This window comes from Anoplopoma fimbria, chromosome 6 (assembly GCF_027596085.1).
Source record: "Anoplopoma fimbria isolate UVic2021 breed Golden Eagle Sablefish chromosome 6, Afim_UVic_2022, whole genome shotgun sequence".
Lineage (NCBI taxonomy): Eukaryota > Metazoa > Chordata > Actinopteri > Perciformes > Anoplopomatidae > Anoplopoma > Anoplopoma fimbria.
The window spans coordinates 16,293,159-16,308,491 of NC_072454.1; the positions used below are offsets into that span (position 1 = coordinate 16,293,159).

The 15,333-nt window shown below is 41.5% G+C and overlaps 1 protein-coding gene across 1 annotated transcript in view; it reads left to right on the plus strand.

The window, feature by feature from the left end:
• Positions 1-15,333, plus strand: part of LOC129091898 (neurexin-1a-like) — a 237,884-nt gene that overhangs the window by 92,557 nt on the left and 129,994 nt on the right. The window contains 3 exon segments of the mRNA XM_054599581.1: positions 3,929-4,312; positions 11,297-11,500; positions 13,666-13,692. Of these exon segments, the coding sequence (XP_054455556.1) occupies positions 3,929-4,312; positions 11,297-11,500; positions 13,666-13,692 (615 nt within the window).

A 15,333-nucleotide genomic window follows, 5' to 3' on the forward strand; every position in this document is an offset into this window, starting at 1 on the left:
GCCGCACAGTGCACTCACACACTGTACAAAGTCACTAAGCAATTTTTCAAATTTACCAACACTATATTATCTTTGCTCACCCTTTATATTTAAGCCCATTCATTTCTGCAAGTTTGCAGTCCTCCTAAATCTAAATTCTTGCATCTCGAGATTTCCATGGACTGCACAAAGCACTATTGTTTGCAGTGTGTAATGATGTGTGCATGGCTCCTCAAATGAAAGCGTACGTCTTTTTGCTTTGTACTGAAAAGGCCCCATGTGTTTTCCATTCCCACAGGATACATGTAATGTTAATGATGCATTAAATAGCAGATTTGTGAAAATCCAGTGATTTAAAAAACTTTCATAACATCTCTCTAAATGCACTTTTTTGTATTTATCATTTTCCATGAGTTATTGCTATTTGGGCTTAAGGCTGAGCTGATTCAGAGCTCTGTGAAATAAAGAAATAGTGCATTTGTGGTTAAACATTTCCGTTTTTGTGGTACGCTGTGCTGTAATACATTTTTTACTTTTAGGAGAGCCTGAATGAACACAATCAATCCCTGTCAACATATTATTAATTTTTAATTGTTCAAATGTGAAGCTCAGTAGAAAATACCAGTCCCTCATATTGCATAATGCTAGCTTGGCTCGTGTAGGCTTTTATACACCCCAGCGCCTTTTTGTCTTTTTAATAATTTATAGAATTAAGGTCATTTTAAAACATAAGAAAATAATACACTAGTCCCCTTGAGAGCGTGAGTCACGAAACATACGGTACGCTCTGCTTTTCATCTGCGTGTCAGATGTTTTATAATATATACCAAGCACATCACTCAAAACATAAATGCAACTCTACAGCCAGACATAATTATCTGCAGCCGGGTCCTCAATGTGCAACACTTCCTGCAGCCACGACAATGGAGGATAATGATCCCTGCCCTATTTAGTTCAGCTGGCTCTTCCTGCAGGAAGCAGCCCTGTAAATGGACTCTCGCTCTCAGACAGCATCTTCTAACCTCAATGCATTAGAGACGCTAAGAGACACTCTGCTTTTAAGTGAGGGTTACAGGGCCGGGAGTGCTGTGGGCCACTCATCAGAGACATTACACGGACATTGCTCTGTCGAAGCCCCACTTCCTGCCGGGGCACGCACACCACTACTTTACACATAAACATGCACACACGTACAGTGCACAAACGGACACATGCACATACGCACACATATAGACAACGCACCCCCCCCCCCATCCCAACAGCCCACTCACAAGCCTCTCTCTCTAGAGAGAATCCAATCACATAGAGAGATTTGGCCGTATCGCCCTAACTGGATTGTAGTAATCCCCTGTCTAACATGTTTTGGGGATGTGTGAGTGGGGTTAGGGGACATCATGCCAAGTTGAGCCTGACTGCTGATGCAGAAAGTGTGAGAGAGATCTGAGCTGTCCTTTGGACCCATGCCTTCAGGTTTAATGATGGAGTACCACTTATGGCTCAGGCCATGGAGAGAGAGAGAGGGAAGGACAGAAATGTGGTCAAAAGGGTTTTAAAGCTGGCAAGAATGCTGGTCTTCGTCATCATTATCCATCCTAATATATTGCCCGCATCATCATTTTGGTCCCTCCTAAACTGTACATCCTATACGTGCTTCTCAAGATATTATTTGAGCCTGCCGTTCTCTCATCTGCTTTCTTATCTGTCATCATATACCCCTCCCTCATCTTCTCTCCAGACATCTTTATCTCCATGTTCCCATCTTGTTCTGTATCCATCTCCTCCTCTTTTATGCTCTGTAGCATCACAAAGACACATCCCCTTCCCCTCATGGCTATGAACACTGTTCCAAACATAGGCAGCCCTGCAATGTGTCTTATGTGTGATATGTGTCCCATGCTGCTAGCCTGGCGATGGCACATATCCCCATGGGATTGTATAGTGCCTTCTGACTTAACATAGCTTGACTGTGTTTACACGCTTATTTGCAGGACTGTGACAAGTGAGCAGAACAATCTGAGCAGATGCCTAAAAGATGCTGACATCCTTCTCTTGTCCCCCGCTTGCATCAATTTAGACAGACATGCTTACTGTAGACTTACGGCATCCTTGTTTGCTGTTTACGGCTGTAATAACATTGAGGTAAAGATACTATGGGATTTAAAGAAGCCATTAGATGATGACTCTTGAAGTAATTACTTTGTAAATTTATAATCAACAAAGTATTGTTAAACCCCATAGATGTTTTGTTGTACAGCTACTACCTTTCATATGGTGAGATCCGTCAAAACTAAGGTGAAGATACTTCCACTCTAACAATTCACGTTGACCACACTGGTGGTCATTCTTCAGCCGGGCACCTGCTCTATCCGAGGAAAGTTTCCTCGCTAATGAGTTTGATGTACTGAGCTCGTTAGCGATAACCTGAAGGGAGCTGTTCTGGCTGCGTGACGGGTGGCCCTTGCCAAGTGTGCAAAGCTTGGAAGTCACAACAGCTGTGGCTGGAGAGAGCAGGGGCAGTGGGTGGTGGCAGGAAAGAGCTGGAACAGATGCCGGGGGCCAAGACCCCGAGAAAAGAGCTGGAACATGTTAGTGGGACCAGGTTAATCATTGTGCACTAGGTCCTTAGCTGTCTCTCGCAAGCACTTTTGCAAGAAGGCTGGCTCACCTTGGCTATAAAGAACCCACATAACCAAGATTATTATTAGCTCATAAATTGATCTAATTTTGTTGGCAGCCTTTCTTCAGATTCAACAGATCCGGAAAAAAACAAAACAATGAATTGTGCTTTCATTGAAAAGAGAAATACAGATATTTATCATATGTATAAGTAATTGTGATATGTACATTCATGCATGCTAATGGAAGCTGTAATGAAACGTGAAAGGCCCCACTTAATGTCTAATGTGTCTCTAAAATGTGCCTGGCAGCCCGACGATAATTCATGTGTGGCTTCGGGCTTGTTTCCCAACATAAACACTTTGATTAGAGAAAGTAACTTAAAAGCTGCTTCATATCGGCCATGGCATGCATCTGCCACTCAAAATGCAAATTATGACTTTTTGCAATTCTATTTTCGAGCATCCTTAGCCTACTATTTCTCTGCTCACTCACCACACCAGGCAGTGGCCTGTGCGGATCCTCAGCAGCACGGTATATAGATTACTGGACGAGGATGCGGGCAGTGGAGGCAGCCACCATTAATTAAAGATCCACAAAGGCTCCTGCCCCGAGAGTAACAGATCCATATACAAATTAATCACCCAGTCTGAGTCCCACAGTAAGGCCTTCCTTTCCACAGCTTTACAGTCCAGTCATGCCCTCTGTTGTTTACCGTGCTCCAGATCGAGAATTAAACCTGAATGAGAGCGATAAATCATGGTGGGGAAACACACAAACTCTCATTGCAGGTTTAGAGGCAAACAGAGGGAGAGACGGGGTGAAAAAAACAGCCTGCAGTCCGTTAATCAAGTTCAAAAAGATGGCTATGATGGGGTTTTTTTTATTTGTTTGGTTGGCTGAAATGATAGAGGGGACAACTATTTTTCTTCTCCTCTCCTTTCCATTGTATGACCACTGCTTTATAGATAAAGGAGATTTATTATGGGAAATCCAAGGAAAATGGAGAGGATACTCTTAGGGATCCGAGATTAGGCTACTAATAGACTAGCTGTCCCGTGATTAATGTGTCTTATCAACACTCATCAGTCATTCTAAATGAAGAAAATCCTGACCTTGTCCAGATGGATAACACCAATTAAGCTAATTTCTTCATCAAACCATCTTTAAATGGGTCTTCTCTGCATGTTTGTCTCACTGCAGGGCAGATAGTGCATTTTCACGTATGCAGTCACCAATAGGTGTGTTATAACATTATGTGTCCATCTGATGAATAACCTCAGAGCTGTTCGGCAAATGAAGAAATAAACGTATCCAACTGTCATTTCTTTAGGTACCATCTCTATCAACACCCTCCGCACTGCCTACACAGCCCCTGGAGAAAGTGAGATCTTGGACTTGGATGACAATCTCTACCTCGGGGGTCTGCCAGAGAACAAAATGGGGCTGGTGTTCCCCACTGAGGTGTGGACAGCGCTACTCAACTACGGCTACGTGGGCTGCATCCGGGATCTATTCATCGACGGACAGAGTAAGGATATCCGGCGCCTGGCTGAGGTCCAGAAGGCCGCCGGGGTGAAGCCCTCCTGCTCTAAGGAGCCTCCCAAACAGTGTTTGAGCAACCCCTGCCAAAACAACGGTGTCTGTAGAGAGGGCTGGAACCGCTACGTATGTGACTGCTCTGGGACTGGATACCTGGGGCGCTCCTGTGAAAGAGGTAGGACTTTGTTTTTAATCTCTTTTTGTCTACCAAGCAGTTTGGAAGGGTGTCGTTTATGTCTGGTCGGCATTAACCTGGATTTGTCAGTGTGAACACGCTGACACACTTCACCATGTATTGTCTTGAGTTAGGCATGTGTTCGTAAAAATGTGAGTATTTAAACGTTGTCAAAGACAACCAGAAAAATACGTATTTTAAGCGTATACACTTTTGATTTAGTATTCTTTGTCTGAAAGGGACCTCATTTCAAGTTCAGTTCAAACAGCATCACCAGGCAAACGCCTCCAGGTGGTCTTCTTATGTAGGCTGAACATGGTTGAACATCAGCATCTCTTAAACAGCACACTGAAAGTAAAACGAGACAGGAAAGAAAGTGTGCATGTGGAGACAGACAGCCACAGAGAGGCAGGCAGAATGAGTCAGGCAGAGAGTGTTGACTGCCTGATGTTAGACTATGTTGAGTGGCAGGTGACTGATGCACCACTGAGACGCTGCTGGTCACGTCCACCATGCACACTAGCCTGTAAATTGGCTGTCTTCTGCTAACCATTTGGCTCATCAAACCACTCGCTCATGACCAGACCTGGTGCAGAATACTTATCCCTCTCTCCCCCAGAGAAGAGAAATAGGAGGAGTGAGAGTCACACAGTGAACTCTTATAACCGGAGCAGACGTAAACCTGACTCTGCAGTAGTTCATCACACAGTTTATATGGGTGCTCGTAATACAATAAAATATCAAATTTCTCAGTAGTGTTTCATGTTGGTAGAGTTATATATAACTATAGTTTATGGCACTAAAAGCAGTATCTGTTTCTGGTAGGAGTTGCAATTGCTTGAAGTTACCCCCTGAGACCGTTTTGATGATCTGGCAATTGAAGATTATTTTTAGTATTTGTATTTCGTTGATACCTAATCTGTATTATTGTCATAAAGAAAGCTCTTTCCTCAGTTAAACATGTTCCCACTTTTCTACAAGCATTAGCTTGTTAGCCTTTTTGACCAGAGGATTGCCCTCTTGACCTCTTTGATAAAAACCTAGCGAGATAAAAATAACAACCAGCTGTGTGATGAAGCCAAATCCTTCCCTTGCTAATATGGGTTTGCTCTCAGGCAATCAGTGTTTGACTAAAATTGGAATTTCAAGCTTATTTACATAATCAGACTGAGTGAATTAATATGTTTTTCTATTTTATTCTCTAAATAGTTTTGTAATATTAACTTCAATTAGTAGCCCAAGATTTAAGTGAAATAGATCTCTATTCAGTCTTTACACTATTATTCAATAGTTTATTTTAACTCAATCGCAGATGAGTTGCCTAATTACATGTTTGTTTTGTATTCAGTTAATAATAACAGCCGGAGTGCAATTTGCTGTATGTAAAGCCACTGATTAAAGTGAATTTATTGTGAATATCATATCAACACAAATGTTACCCCTCGACTAATACAATGTTTATAATATATCCTTATAAGTCCCATAAACCAGGATTGCACTCCAGTGGTAAAATTCTAATGTTGCAGCACTATATATAGAGTGATCATCATGAAGTCTCAACAGAGCGAGAGCAGCAAATGAGCAAAAAACTGTTAACATATGCATAATCAAGGCAAATGTCAAAAAGAGCCCAAGCATGTCACACTGTTATCACAGCGTGATGCATCTGCACAGGGACGACAGACAGCAGGAACAGGTTCTCTCATCGGGGAAAAAATTAACTCCAGTTGGAATGAAACACATCCCACGCAGATACATGTGTCATCTCTACATATGCTCGTGCTTTTCCTCAGTGCTCAAGTCACTCACCTTATAAAATGGTGTTGCCTAAATATCCTGTTGGGATGTAGAACATGCCTGGCTGAGATGCTAATAATTCGATAATGATAGATATCTGCTGAGTCAAATAGAAGCAAAATTAAATAAAGGCATATGATACCAGAAATATTTCTTGTTTTCTGTAATTCATTTAGTTTATTAATTCATGTCAAGTCTTGCGAAGGCAGTAATGTAGTTAATGCTAAGACAGGAAATGAATATTTCATTTTAAGTGAAAAAGAGAGAAAGGGAATCTCCTTCACTTCTGATGAATGTGTCAGCTAGGTTTGGCTCTCATTCTCCACACGTGCACCTCCATTCTAGCTAATGAGTTGACAGGAATTAGGGCATAGTACACGAGGGAGGTGGAGTGGGCATGGGATACAGATCGTTTCACTTCAGTAAGATAATGACTTATCCAGAGTCAGTGTTCTTGGATTCAAAAAGAAAAAAAAAACACTTGGACTTCATCTGAAAACAAAAGCAGGAAGCATGCAGCTCCGCGTTTTGAAACTACTTCCCTGAGAGTGCTGCATGTTATAAAAGGTCTCTGCCACGATGACCCCCTCTCCTCCCTCCTTATCTTCTGGTCTCTCGGCTCCCATCTTCAACTCTCTTGGTTCCTGGCTGTCTCTGCTCCATGTACGAGACTAGCATCGGCGAAGAGTGTGAGTGGGAGCAGTGGTATGGAGGATGGGCCATGGCATGTTGCCAGCTGTTTTGATGGCTCCAGATTGCCTCTGCGCTGGTAGGATGAAGCAGGCACCAGCAGGCCGAGGAGCTGTCAAAAGAATTACCCCAGCTCTCACTTATCCATGCATGGTGTACCACCCGGTGGCAAAATACAGCTACTGCATATGGCGGAGGAGGAGGACGACAATGAGCGGAAGGAACAGGAGGTGGAGCTTCACAAGAGAACCGAGGAGCTATTCGCCCTATTTTGAGAGATTTTAATTAAGCAGACAAAGCAATTTTCCCCCTTGCATCCCAAATGTCTTCCTCTTCATTGTTCCTCCAGTTGCTAATTAGCTCAAATATTAGTCTTGCGGTGTGAGGTGGAGGCAGCCTCCCAGATGGTGTGGTAGGTGCGATGCAGCACATGCACGTATTCCCTAATGAGATATGACATGCTGGATTCCAACACTGACAGCACCTGCGTTATATCACATGGACAGTGGCTGCAGATGGATGTTTGCTTACAGATAGCTGCGATGAAAAAATATAGATTCTTAAGATCAATATATACTCACTGTACACCACATGTGCTATACACACACTTACAGGCTTTGTCCTGCTTTTACTGCTCACCAGCAGAGATTTTATGAGCTTAAAGTTGTCCTTATTTTGATGTTAGATATAGGAGTCCTACACTCTAGGTCATTCTTCTGGCATACATCATGAACGTAAAGTATGAATCTATTTAATTGCAATATATATTATAATATACCAGTATTATTAATAGGTGGTGGATATCACGCTCTAAAACATAAACTTCAATGGCTATATCCACAACTTGAACAGAAAACATAATACATTTATTTAGATTAGTATAAAAACTGATTCTTTGAGAACATTTATTGCTTTTCAGAGCATAAAGCCATTTGCCATTGGCCCGAAGCTAAAGCCAAGAGGGGCAGAAACGTTATTGCATAATTGTGAAATGCCCTCAAAGGGAAATATGGCTGAGTTTTAGCATTAAAACTAAAACACGTTTTAGCCATGCCCTTTGACAACACACTGTGTGTTAGTCACCATTCCTCACACTTGTACATACTCACAAATTAGAGAGAACTAGTCATTTCATGCCTGAAGCGATGTACACAGATGCGCAGAAAGAAATGTTGAAAACATGGAAAATGTGACTGTAAGAGTGCTGGGGCTTGATTTTCTGAGAATATAAGCATGTGTTGTGGAATAGAGGTTTGGCTAGGAGTCAAGTAGACAATCACATTATTATTATTTAGTACACAAACCTGAAGGAAACATTCAATGAGCCTCACGCTGTCCTTTGTCAAAGGACTATATTTTAGCTTCTGATGTCTGCTTTACACAGCTTCTGTGGGTCTCCTTGAGAGACTGATAGCCCAGCAAAGACCAAAGACTGAAGATTAGCTTGTAAATCATTAAACTTAGTTGTAATTCTCCTTTAATGGTCTCAATGGGCTGAGAAACCTAATTTGCACATATTAAATCTTTACCATCTCGGCTGCCGTGTGTATTCCTGACAGCACAAGCTGAAGTTGCAGATTCCTACCCTCTGAACGGACAAACTGATCCATTTTCTATCTTTGCTCTCATTTCGCAGCCTAAATGAAGTCTCCCTATGGTCACAAGACAGGAGATGTGATGTTGGTCTATCTTTTCTGTATAGAGAATAGTTTCCCCCTCTCTGGAAATCCACTCAACCTGGCAGGTTGTTTTCACACGTTTAATAGCAGTGAGTCTATTATCTGGATTGTGTATACTAAGATGCTCAAAGAAGGCTGCAGTGAAGAAGACATGAGCAGCTATGAATAATTTATGATATCTCAAAAGCCATGAAAACATTTTCCAAAAGCCTTTGGCAGGTGTTTTCTGGCAAGTTATGAATTGGATTGGGCCTGGCGCCCTGATACTGTGGGACATCACAATCCTGTGACATGCAGCCGACAGCTCCCTTCCTGCAGAGCCTGTTCACTTTTGGGGGTGAGTGGAGAAGGAACAGTTTGCCTGGCTGCCATTAGCATCAGTTCATAGTAGTACAGCCTAATTTGTTACTTCTATGATGGTGGCCCCACCACCCCAATCACTCCTTTCTTTCTTGTGAGAGTCAGAGAACAGTATTGTGTTATGTTTGTATTGTGCTTTACAAGTCAGGAATGGAATGCTTGGTTTAGTTTCGTATGCTCCATCTCCCCCCTGACAGCCTCATGTTGAGTCGATGCAGACAGAAGCTCCAGCTTCAGTCCTTTCAATTTATTTTGATATTAGACATGGGAATGCCATTAAAAAATAACTTGGCTTCCAGGATTGGATTTTTGACAGGTGCTCACTTTGCATTAGGTAATGATTCCCTCATATGTCATTCTCCATATTTTTATATCTATCCTGACTGTGCTGAAATGTATGAGAGGTTGTCTAAAATTTCATAAATAAGCAAAGGTGACATCTTGGATGAAATGATGATGAAATGAAATATTTACTCCAGTTAGGATTAATTTGATCGATTCGGTCTGAGAAAAAAATCAGGATTGATTATATGAGTGAAATGCTCTTTATTTCTAAAATATGTTACTTTGGTACAACACATGATCAGTTTTCTTCACACCTTGATTCTGAGTGGCAGTTTTTTTTCATCATAATGGCGGTCATCTTACCAGACTACTAGTTGTTGATTAACAAACTAGGGTTGACAGAGTACTGTACCCTTTTAAAGAATGGAAGAAAACATCAATACATTTTTAATCAATATCAGTGCGTGTGTTTGAGCCATTTTCTTTTGCTTTGAGCATATTCCAACAAGTATAAGTCATCCAGTTTCCGACCGAGGCATTTTAAAGGAGATAGGGTTATGTAATCTTATACAGTGCAGCACTCAGATCTGTCACTCATTGTTTAGCAGTAATGATTTTCTCGTCCCATCTTCCAAGCGTAAACATACACCTGAACAACAGACACTTATTGTTTATTTGTGTGTGTACAGTACCAAAAATAGTTACATATAGAGAATCCGTCAAATACTTGCTGCTACTGGAGAATACTTTCATTGGGTAGGCGTGCTAGCTAATAAAGCAGCGACAAACATTTTTCAGGTATTAGGAGCTTGCTCCATTTCTGCTGGCATCTGCTAACAGTGCCTAAATGCAGCTCTTTGCTTTAGCTGCCTGGCAGGAAGCAGACAGTTTAGCAGTGAGAACTCGTTTGTCACACGCCCCTGTCATCTGCAGCATACCCCAGGAGGGCGTGGAGAAATTGGATTTGGGTGAGGAATGTGACTGAGTCATCCCAGGGGATGGATGTGACATTGGCTCTGTGTGAAAAGGAAGTGGTGATGAGGTGGTGTGTGTACATTGGTACCCTATCACCCCGACTACTCTCCATCTCCCGTCCCTCCGACTTGGCTTCTATCTGTCTCGGCACTTCAGCTGCAGTAATGGCTTTGTTATTGGGTTCCGGTTTAGTTACACTACCGGAAATGCTGTTACAACCCCCTGCCAGCGTTAAACAATCTCCCCTGCATTTCTCTAGACGGCTGCCTATTGCTTTGAATAAATGCAGTCACCCTGAGCAGAAGCTCAATATACAAGGTCCGCAGACTATTACAATTCCGTTGCTATTTTTTATTTTTTTTTCCTCAGTCAATATCAATATGTCCTTTTTGTAGTGTGTGGATGTAAGACTTTTATTTGCTTGTCACGATGTGTGTTTTTCTTTTCACTACTGTCCTAGCATTTGTCTGCCTCCATACTGTTTTCATTGATGGAGGCCACCACCTAAATTGGCCCAGAGAAGACAGAACTCAGACTTGTGAGGGAGTTTGTGCAGCTGTCAGCTCTAGTACAAACTGTAATGTGATGCTAGACTTATGACAGATTCACACTCTGTGTGTACATGCCATGTAGGAGTCACTCAGTTTTGAATTCACCCATTGATTTTTTTTGTATTGAATTTTGTAATATTAGTAGTCTTGTTGTTTACGATTTCTTTCCAGTCAGAATCAATCGGGATGTCCTCTTTCAGTGGGAAGAACGCAGACCTGCAAAGCAAATGAATCAAAAACGCGTCATCCAGAGACACTACTGGAAGCCTGTAGTTTTCCCTGTTTGTTAATTTCATGATTAAATCACTCTTTTATGAATCGACTGGATGCTGGATGACAAGTCAAAATAGGTTGCTAGGCTTGCTTACGGCAGAGCAGTAGTACTATCTGCATTTGTCCAAAAGACACATAGTAGGCTTCCACACTGCATGTATGGTGACCTTCAAATCCCAGTGCTGTATTTGAACATATATTTAATGTTTAATATATCCACCCTTAATGTATGTCTTTTATCAAGATTGAAAGTCATAACATTAAATTATATCCACAGAGGACTTCATTAAAAGCTTAACTTTGGTTTAACATAAAAATGCTTCAGTCCATTTTACTGATCACTCATCTTGTTTTCCTCCGTATTCTCTCTGCAGAGGCAACTATCCTCAGCTATGACGGCAGTAAGTTTATGAAGGTCCAGCTGCCAGTGGTGATGCACACAGAAGCCGAGGATGTGTCTCTGCGCTTCCGCTCCCAGCGAGCCTATGGCATCCTAATAGCCACCACATCGAGGGACTCGGCTGACACCCTGCGTCTCGAGCTGGAAAGCGGCCGCGTCCGCCTGACTGTCAATTTAGGTAACGCCTCGGACATGCACTGACTGCAGCACCAAAGTCACGTGTCACAAACAAACACACTCTCTCTCACACGCAGACACCATGTACATATTTTGAATAGAGGGAGAGGGTGTAAGGACTTTCAATGGCAAGAGTCTGCGGCTCTCCGCTCACTGCCAGTTGAGCACACACAGATGCCGTTGCCCAGCAGGGAATGCTCGACGTCCGCACCATCAGCCAAGCTCAGATCAACATCCATACATGTGTATTGCTCTTAAGTGTAGTGCACACGTTGTATTCTTTCCTGGTGTTTTCACATGAGTAAGCTAATAGTTCTTCAGATGAGACCGTTGAGTATATCACAACTCTCTAATTTAGTTAATAGCTTATGTGATGAAGCCTTTAGTTGTGAGTTGTGGCCAATCAATGCCCTAGAATCATTTATTCCTGACTGCACATGAATCAGCTCCTCTGTCTTAAATGAGCACAGGAAAATATATGCCCACGGCAACAGAAAAAAAAAAAAAAGCAAATTGAGGACAAAATGACAAACTGTGAGACTGTGTGTGCTGTATTTGCTCAGGAAAGAATCCAATGATGCCTGTGAAAAGTTTAAATATCTCTCAAACAGAGCAATGCCGTGCAAATGATAGCCATCTATTTCTCCTATCCACTGGCTAAACAGAAATGGGCTCCCTAAGCGGTGCCGTTTAGCGGTGCATACAAAGTAGCCCGTCTGTGTCTTCTGTCAACCAAAAGAAAGCCATGTGTCCCACCACAGAAGACAACAGCGCCACACTCTGACAGGGCTGACAAGTCAGATCACTGCGAATCAAAAAAGATGCCCTCTGATGAAAACAACAGGTCACCGTGTTTGTTTACTTTTGAATTATCCTTGACACATTTTAGAGATTTTTAGTTTGTCCCCGGCCATCAGCCCATCTTCCCGGTCCATCCCTGAAAAAAGCGGAGCATTCCCTGTGAGGGTAGGCGAGTGTTGGTCTCTGGCTGTTTGCGACCACTTTTCTGCTGTGGTTGACAACACACGACAGGCAGGGCCAAATGGGATGGAGGGGAGGGAGTTTGATCTGGGTCACCTCTCTCAGAGCACGACATGAGCTCAACCGTAGGAAACAGAGAGGTAAAAAAGAAAACAGATTAAAAAATAGTGGCAGTCAATATGGCATTACTGTGTGCCAGAAGATTTGTTTTTTATTGTATGTTGACAGTAAAATAATGTATTATGGATAATTATAACTCATTCCTCTACCTGTAATATTATTTGAATGGTCCTGATTGAGCTAAATTCTACCTACTTGACTTACTGTTGGGCACTGGTAAAACAGTTTTCAGATTGAGTAAAAGTAGCAATACCACAGGGGAGAAATACAAGTAAAAGTTTTGCTTAGAATTTTTCACTTAGTGTAAAAGTACGTAAGAATTATCAGCAAAATGAATTAAAAAGTATAAAAAGTCAAAGGAGTCATTATGCAGAATGGCTCAACTTAAAGTGATAGGATGATGATTATCACTGATGCATTAGCATGTGGACAGCATTTTAATTCTCGCTGAGGTGGAGCTTATTTTACCTGCTCTTTATATTGGTAGTTAGTAAAATCTATATTGCATCAGTGCACCATATTTAAAAATGACCATATGTTTTTTTATGTAAAAGGTAAATCTAAAAACCATTATAAAGCTACTATAGCAGTCAGATTAATGTAGTGGACTTAAAAATCCAACTGTTGCCTCTAAAATGTAGTGAAATATAAAGTGGCATCAAATGGAATAGCTTCCTCCTGGCCCTGTCTGACCATGTCCGAAGTCTGATGCTCTCACACTGTATAGAAGGTAATATCCTACCAACAGAAATCTCCCTCCTTGCAACATGTAAATAATTTAGTTCGGCTACATGGTAAAACAAAGCAATGCAAACAATGTTGTATAACTAAACTTCGGCTCTCCTGATTTTCTGTTCTACATTACTTTAACACATATTCCTCTGGCACAACTACACTGCAGTGCTTTTACCAGCTCACTGCAGCTCGGGGCCAAGGGTGAGAGCATCAGAGGACGGACAGTGTCTGTGTGTGTGTCCCCAGAGGGGTGGACTGTATGCTTTAATGATGTCTGCAGCTGTAACATTGAAAGATGAATTTATCTCTCATCTATTCTTCCCCATCTAGATTGTATCAGGATTAACTGTACCTCCAGTAAGTTACTGTTCACCTTTTTCTTCTTCTTCTTCTTCTCTAACTCTTACTGTGTCTGGATATTCATGTTTTATTCTATAGTAGTAGTGCTACGCGGCCATGTTTACAATTTCTTCTCTGCAGCCAGTATATGATCCTGGCATTAAAATATCCTAAAGCTATGCCAGTGAGAATTCAATCTGTGCACTGAAATATATCTGACTTGCACCTAGCATTGACATAGACGTTACATTTTATCATACCGAGTGCAAGAGCTACGGGTGCATCAGAAATGCCTGGTGGCGTTGTGTGCACCTGGTGTCCAGGAAAATGATGAGCAGTGGGGGAGGAGATGGAGGGAGGCTTGAATTAATGACAACTCCAAATATGGCAGTCAGCTGTGATACCACAAACTGAGTTGTTTTCTAATTAACAAACCCCTTCACTCATAAATTCAGGTTGATATAAAACGCATGCTTTGGAATTGCAGGTATTTTAGACATGCATGATTTCCTTGTCTCCCCCTCGCAATTCTGTTTTTTTTTTTTTACTACTTTAGTATTTCATGCCGGTTGTAAATTGATGAGGCCATTGAAGGCACAGAGGAAATACAGAGTGTGATTTTATTATTCTCATTAACCTGCCTCACAGAGCAGAAAGAAAGGGGATGAAGAGGGAGGGAGGGAGAATAGATCTTGTTGTGGGAATTCACGGTGGATATCTGTGTGTCTGTTTTAACAAAGAGGTTACATTGCAATATTTTGGGAGGTAAATATCCCTGAAATGTATTATTCAGGAACAGTGATGAATTAATAATTACTTCTCCGGAGTCATAATACGTGTGCCCTCTTCCGTTTAATGGCTCCGAAGCGACGGACACACTCTGAATATCAGTAAAAAACAACAGAAATAAGACAGTTAAAGCTCTAAAATAGAGTGCCAGCGTCACATATTGTATATACGGGCACGCCGTTCTCTCTGAGAGTGTTGGATATCTTATCTTTGTGTGTGAAGTGTTACAGTATTTGAAGGTCATTGCCTGATGAGAAGCAGAGCCTTGCACAACAAAACGCCTCTGCACAAGAATCACATGATGTGACCTCTACATGCTTCTGTGAGCCAGCCCATCTTAACACCTTTCTAAATGCTAAATAGCGTTGTTCATGCATCTTGGATTGCATCCCTTGTTTGTGTATGTAAATACAAAGCTCTAAGCTCTAATTCCCCACTCTAATGCTTTAAAAGGGCATTCTTGGTTTATGAGTGCATACATAGACTCCAGGGGTTGTTATACTAATATTTTCCAAAGATTTAACTGATTTCTTAATTTCTACATTTAGTCCTGTATTTTTCTCTGCTATTATGTTCCAATACCGTTTAGTTCCAGGCACAGTTTTGCTAAAATAGCTAGGGTCAGGATAAGTGTTGAACTGTTGTAAAGAGCTCTAAACAAATATTTCACACAATCTTTAGATGTTCAGTACGAACAATTGTTGCTAGCATTAAACAGTGTATTGTAAAGCAGTGTGAGTTAATAAGATGGATAATACAAAATGCAAAATTACCATACAGCGCTGATCTGTTTTTTTTTCCATTTATATATTCAATGCTGACTCTTGAACTGTGCAATATTGGCACATTTCCAGAATGAATTAATGTTTT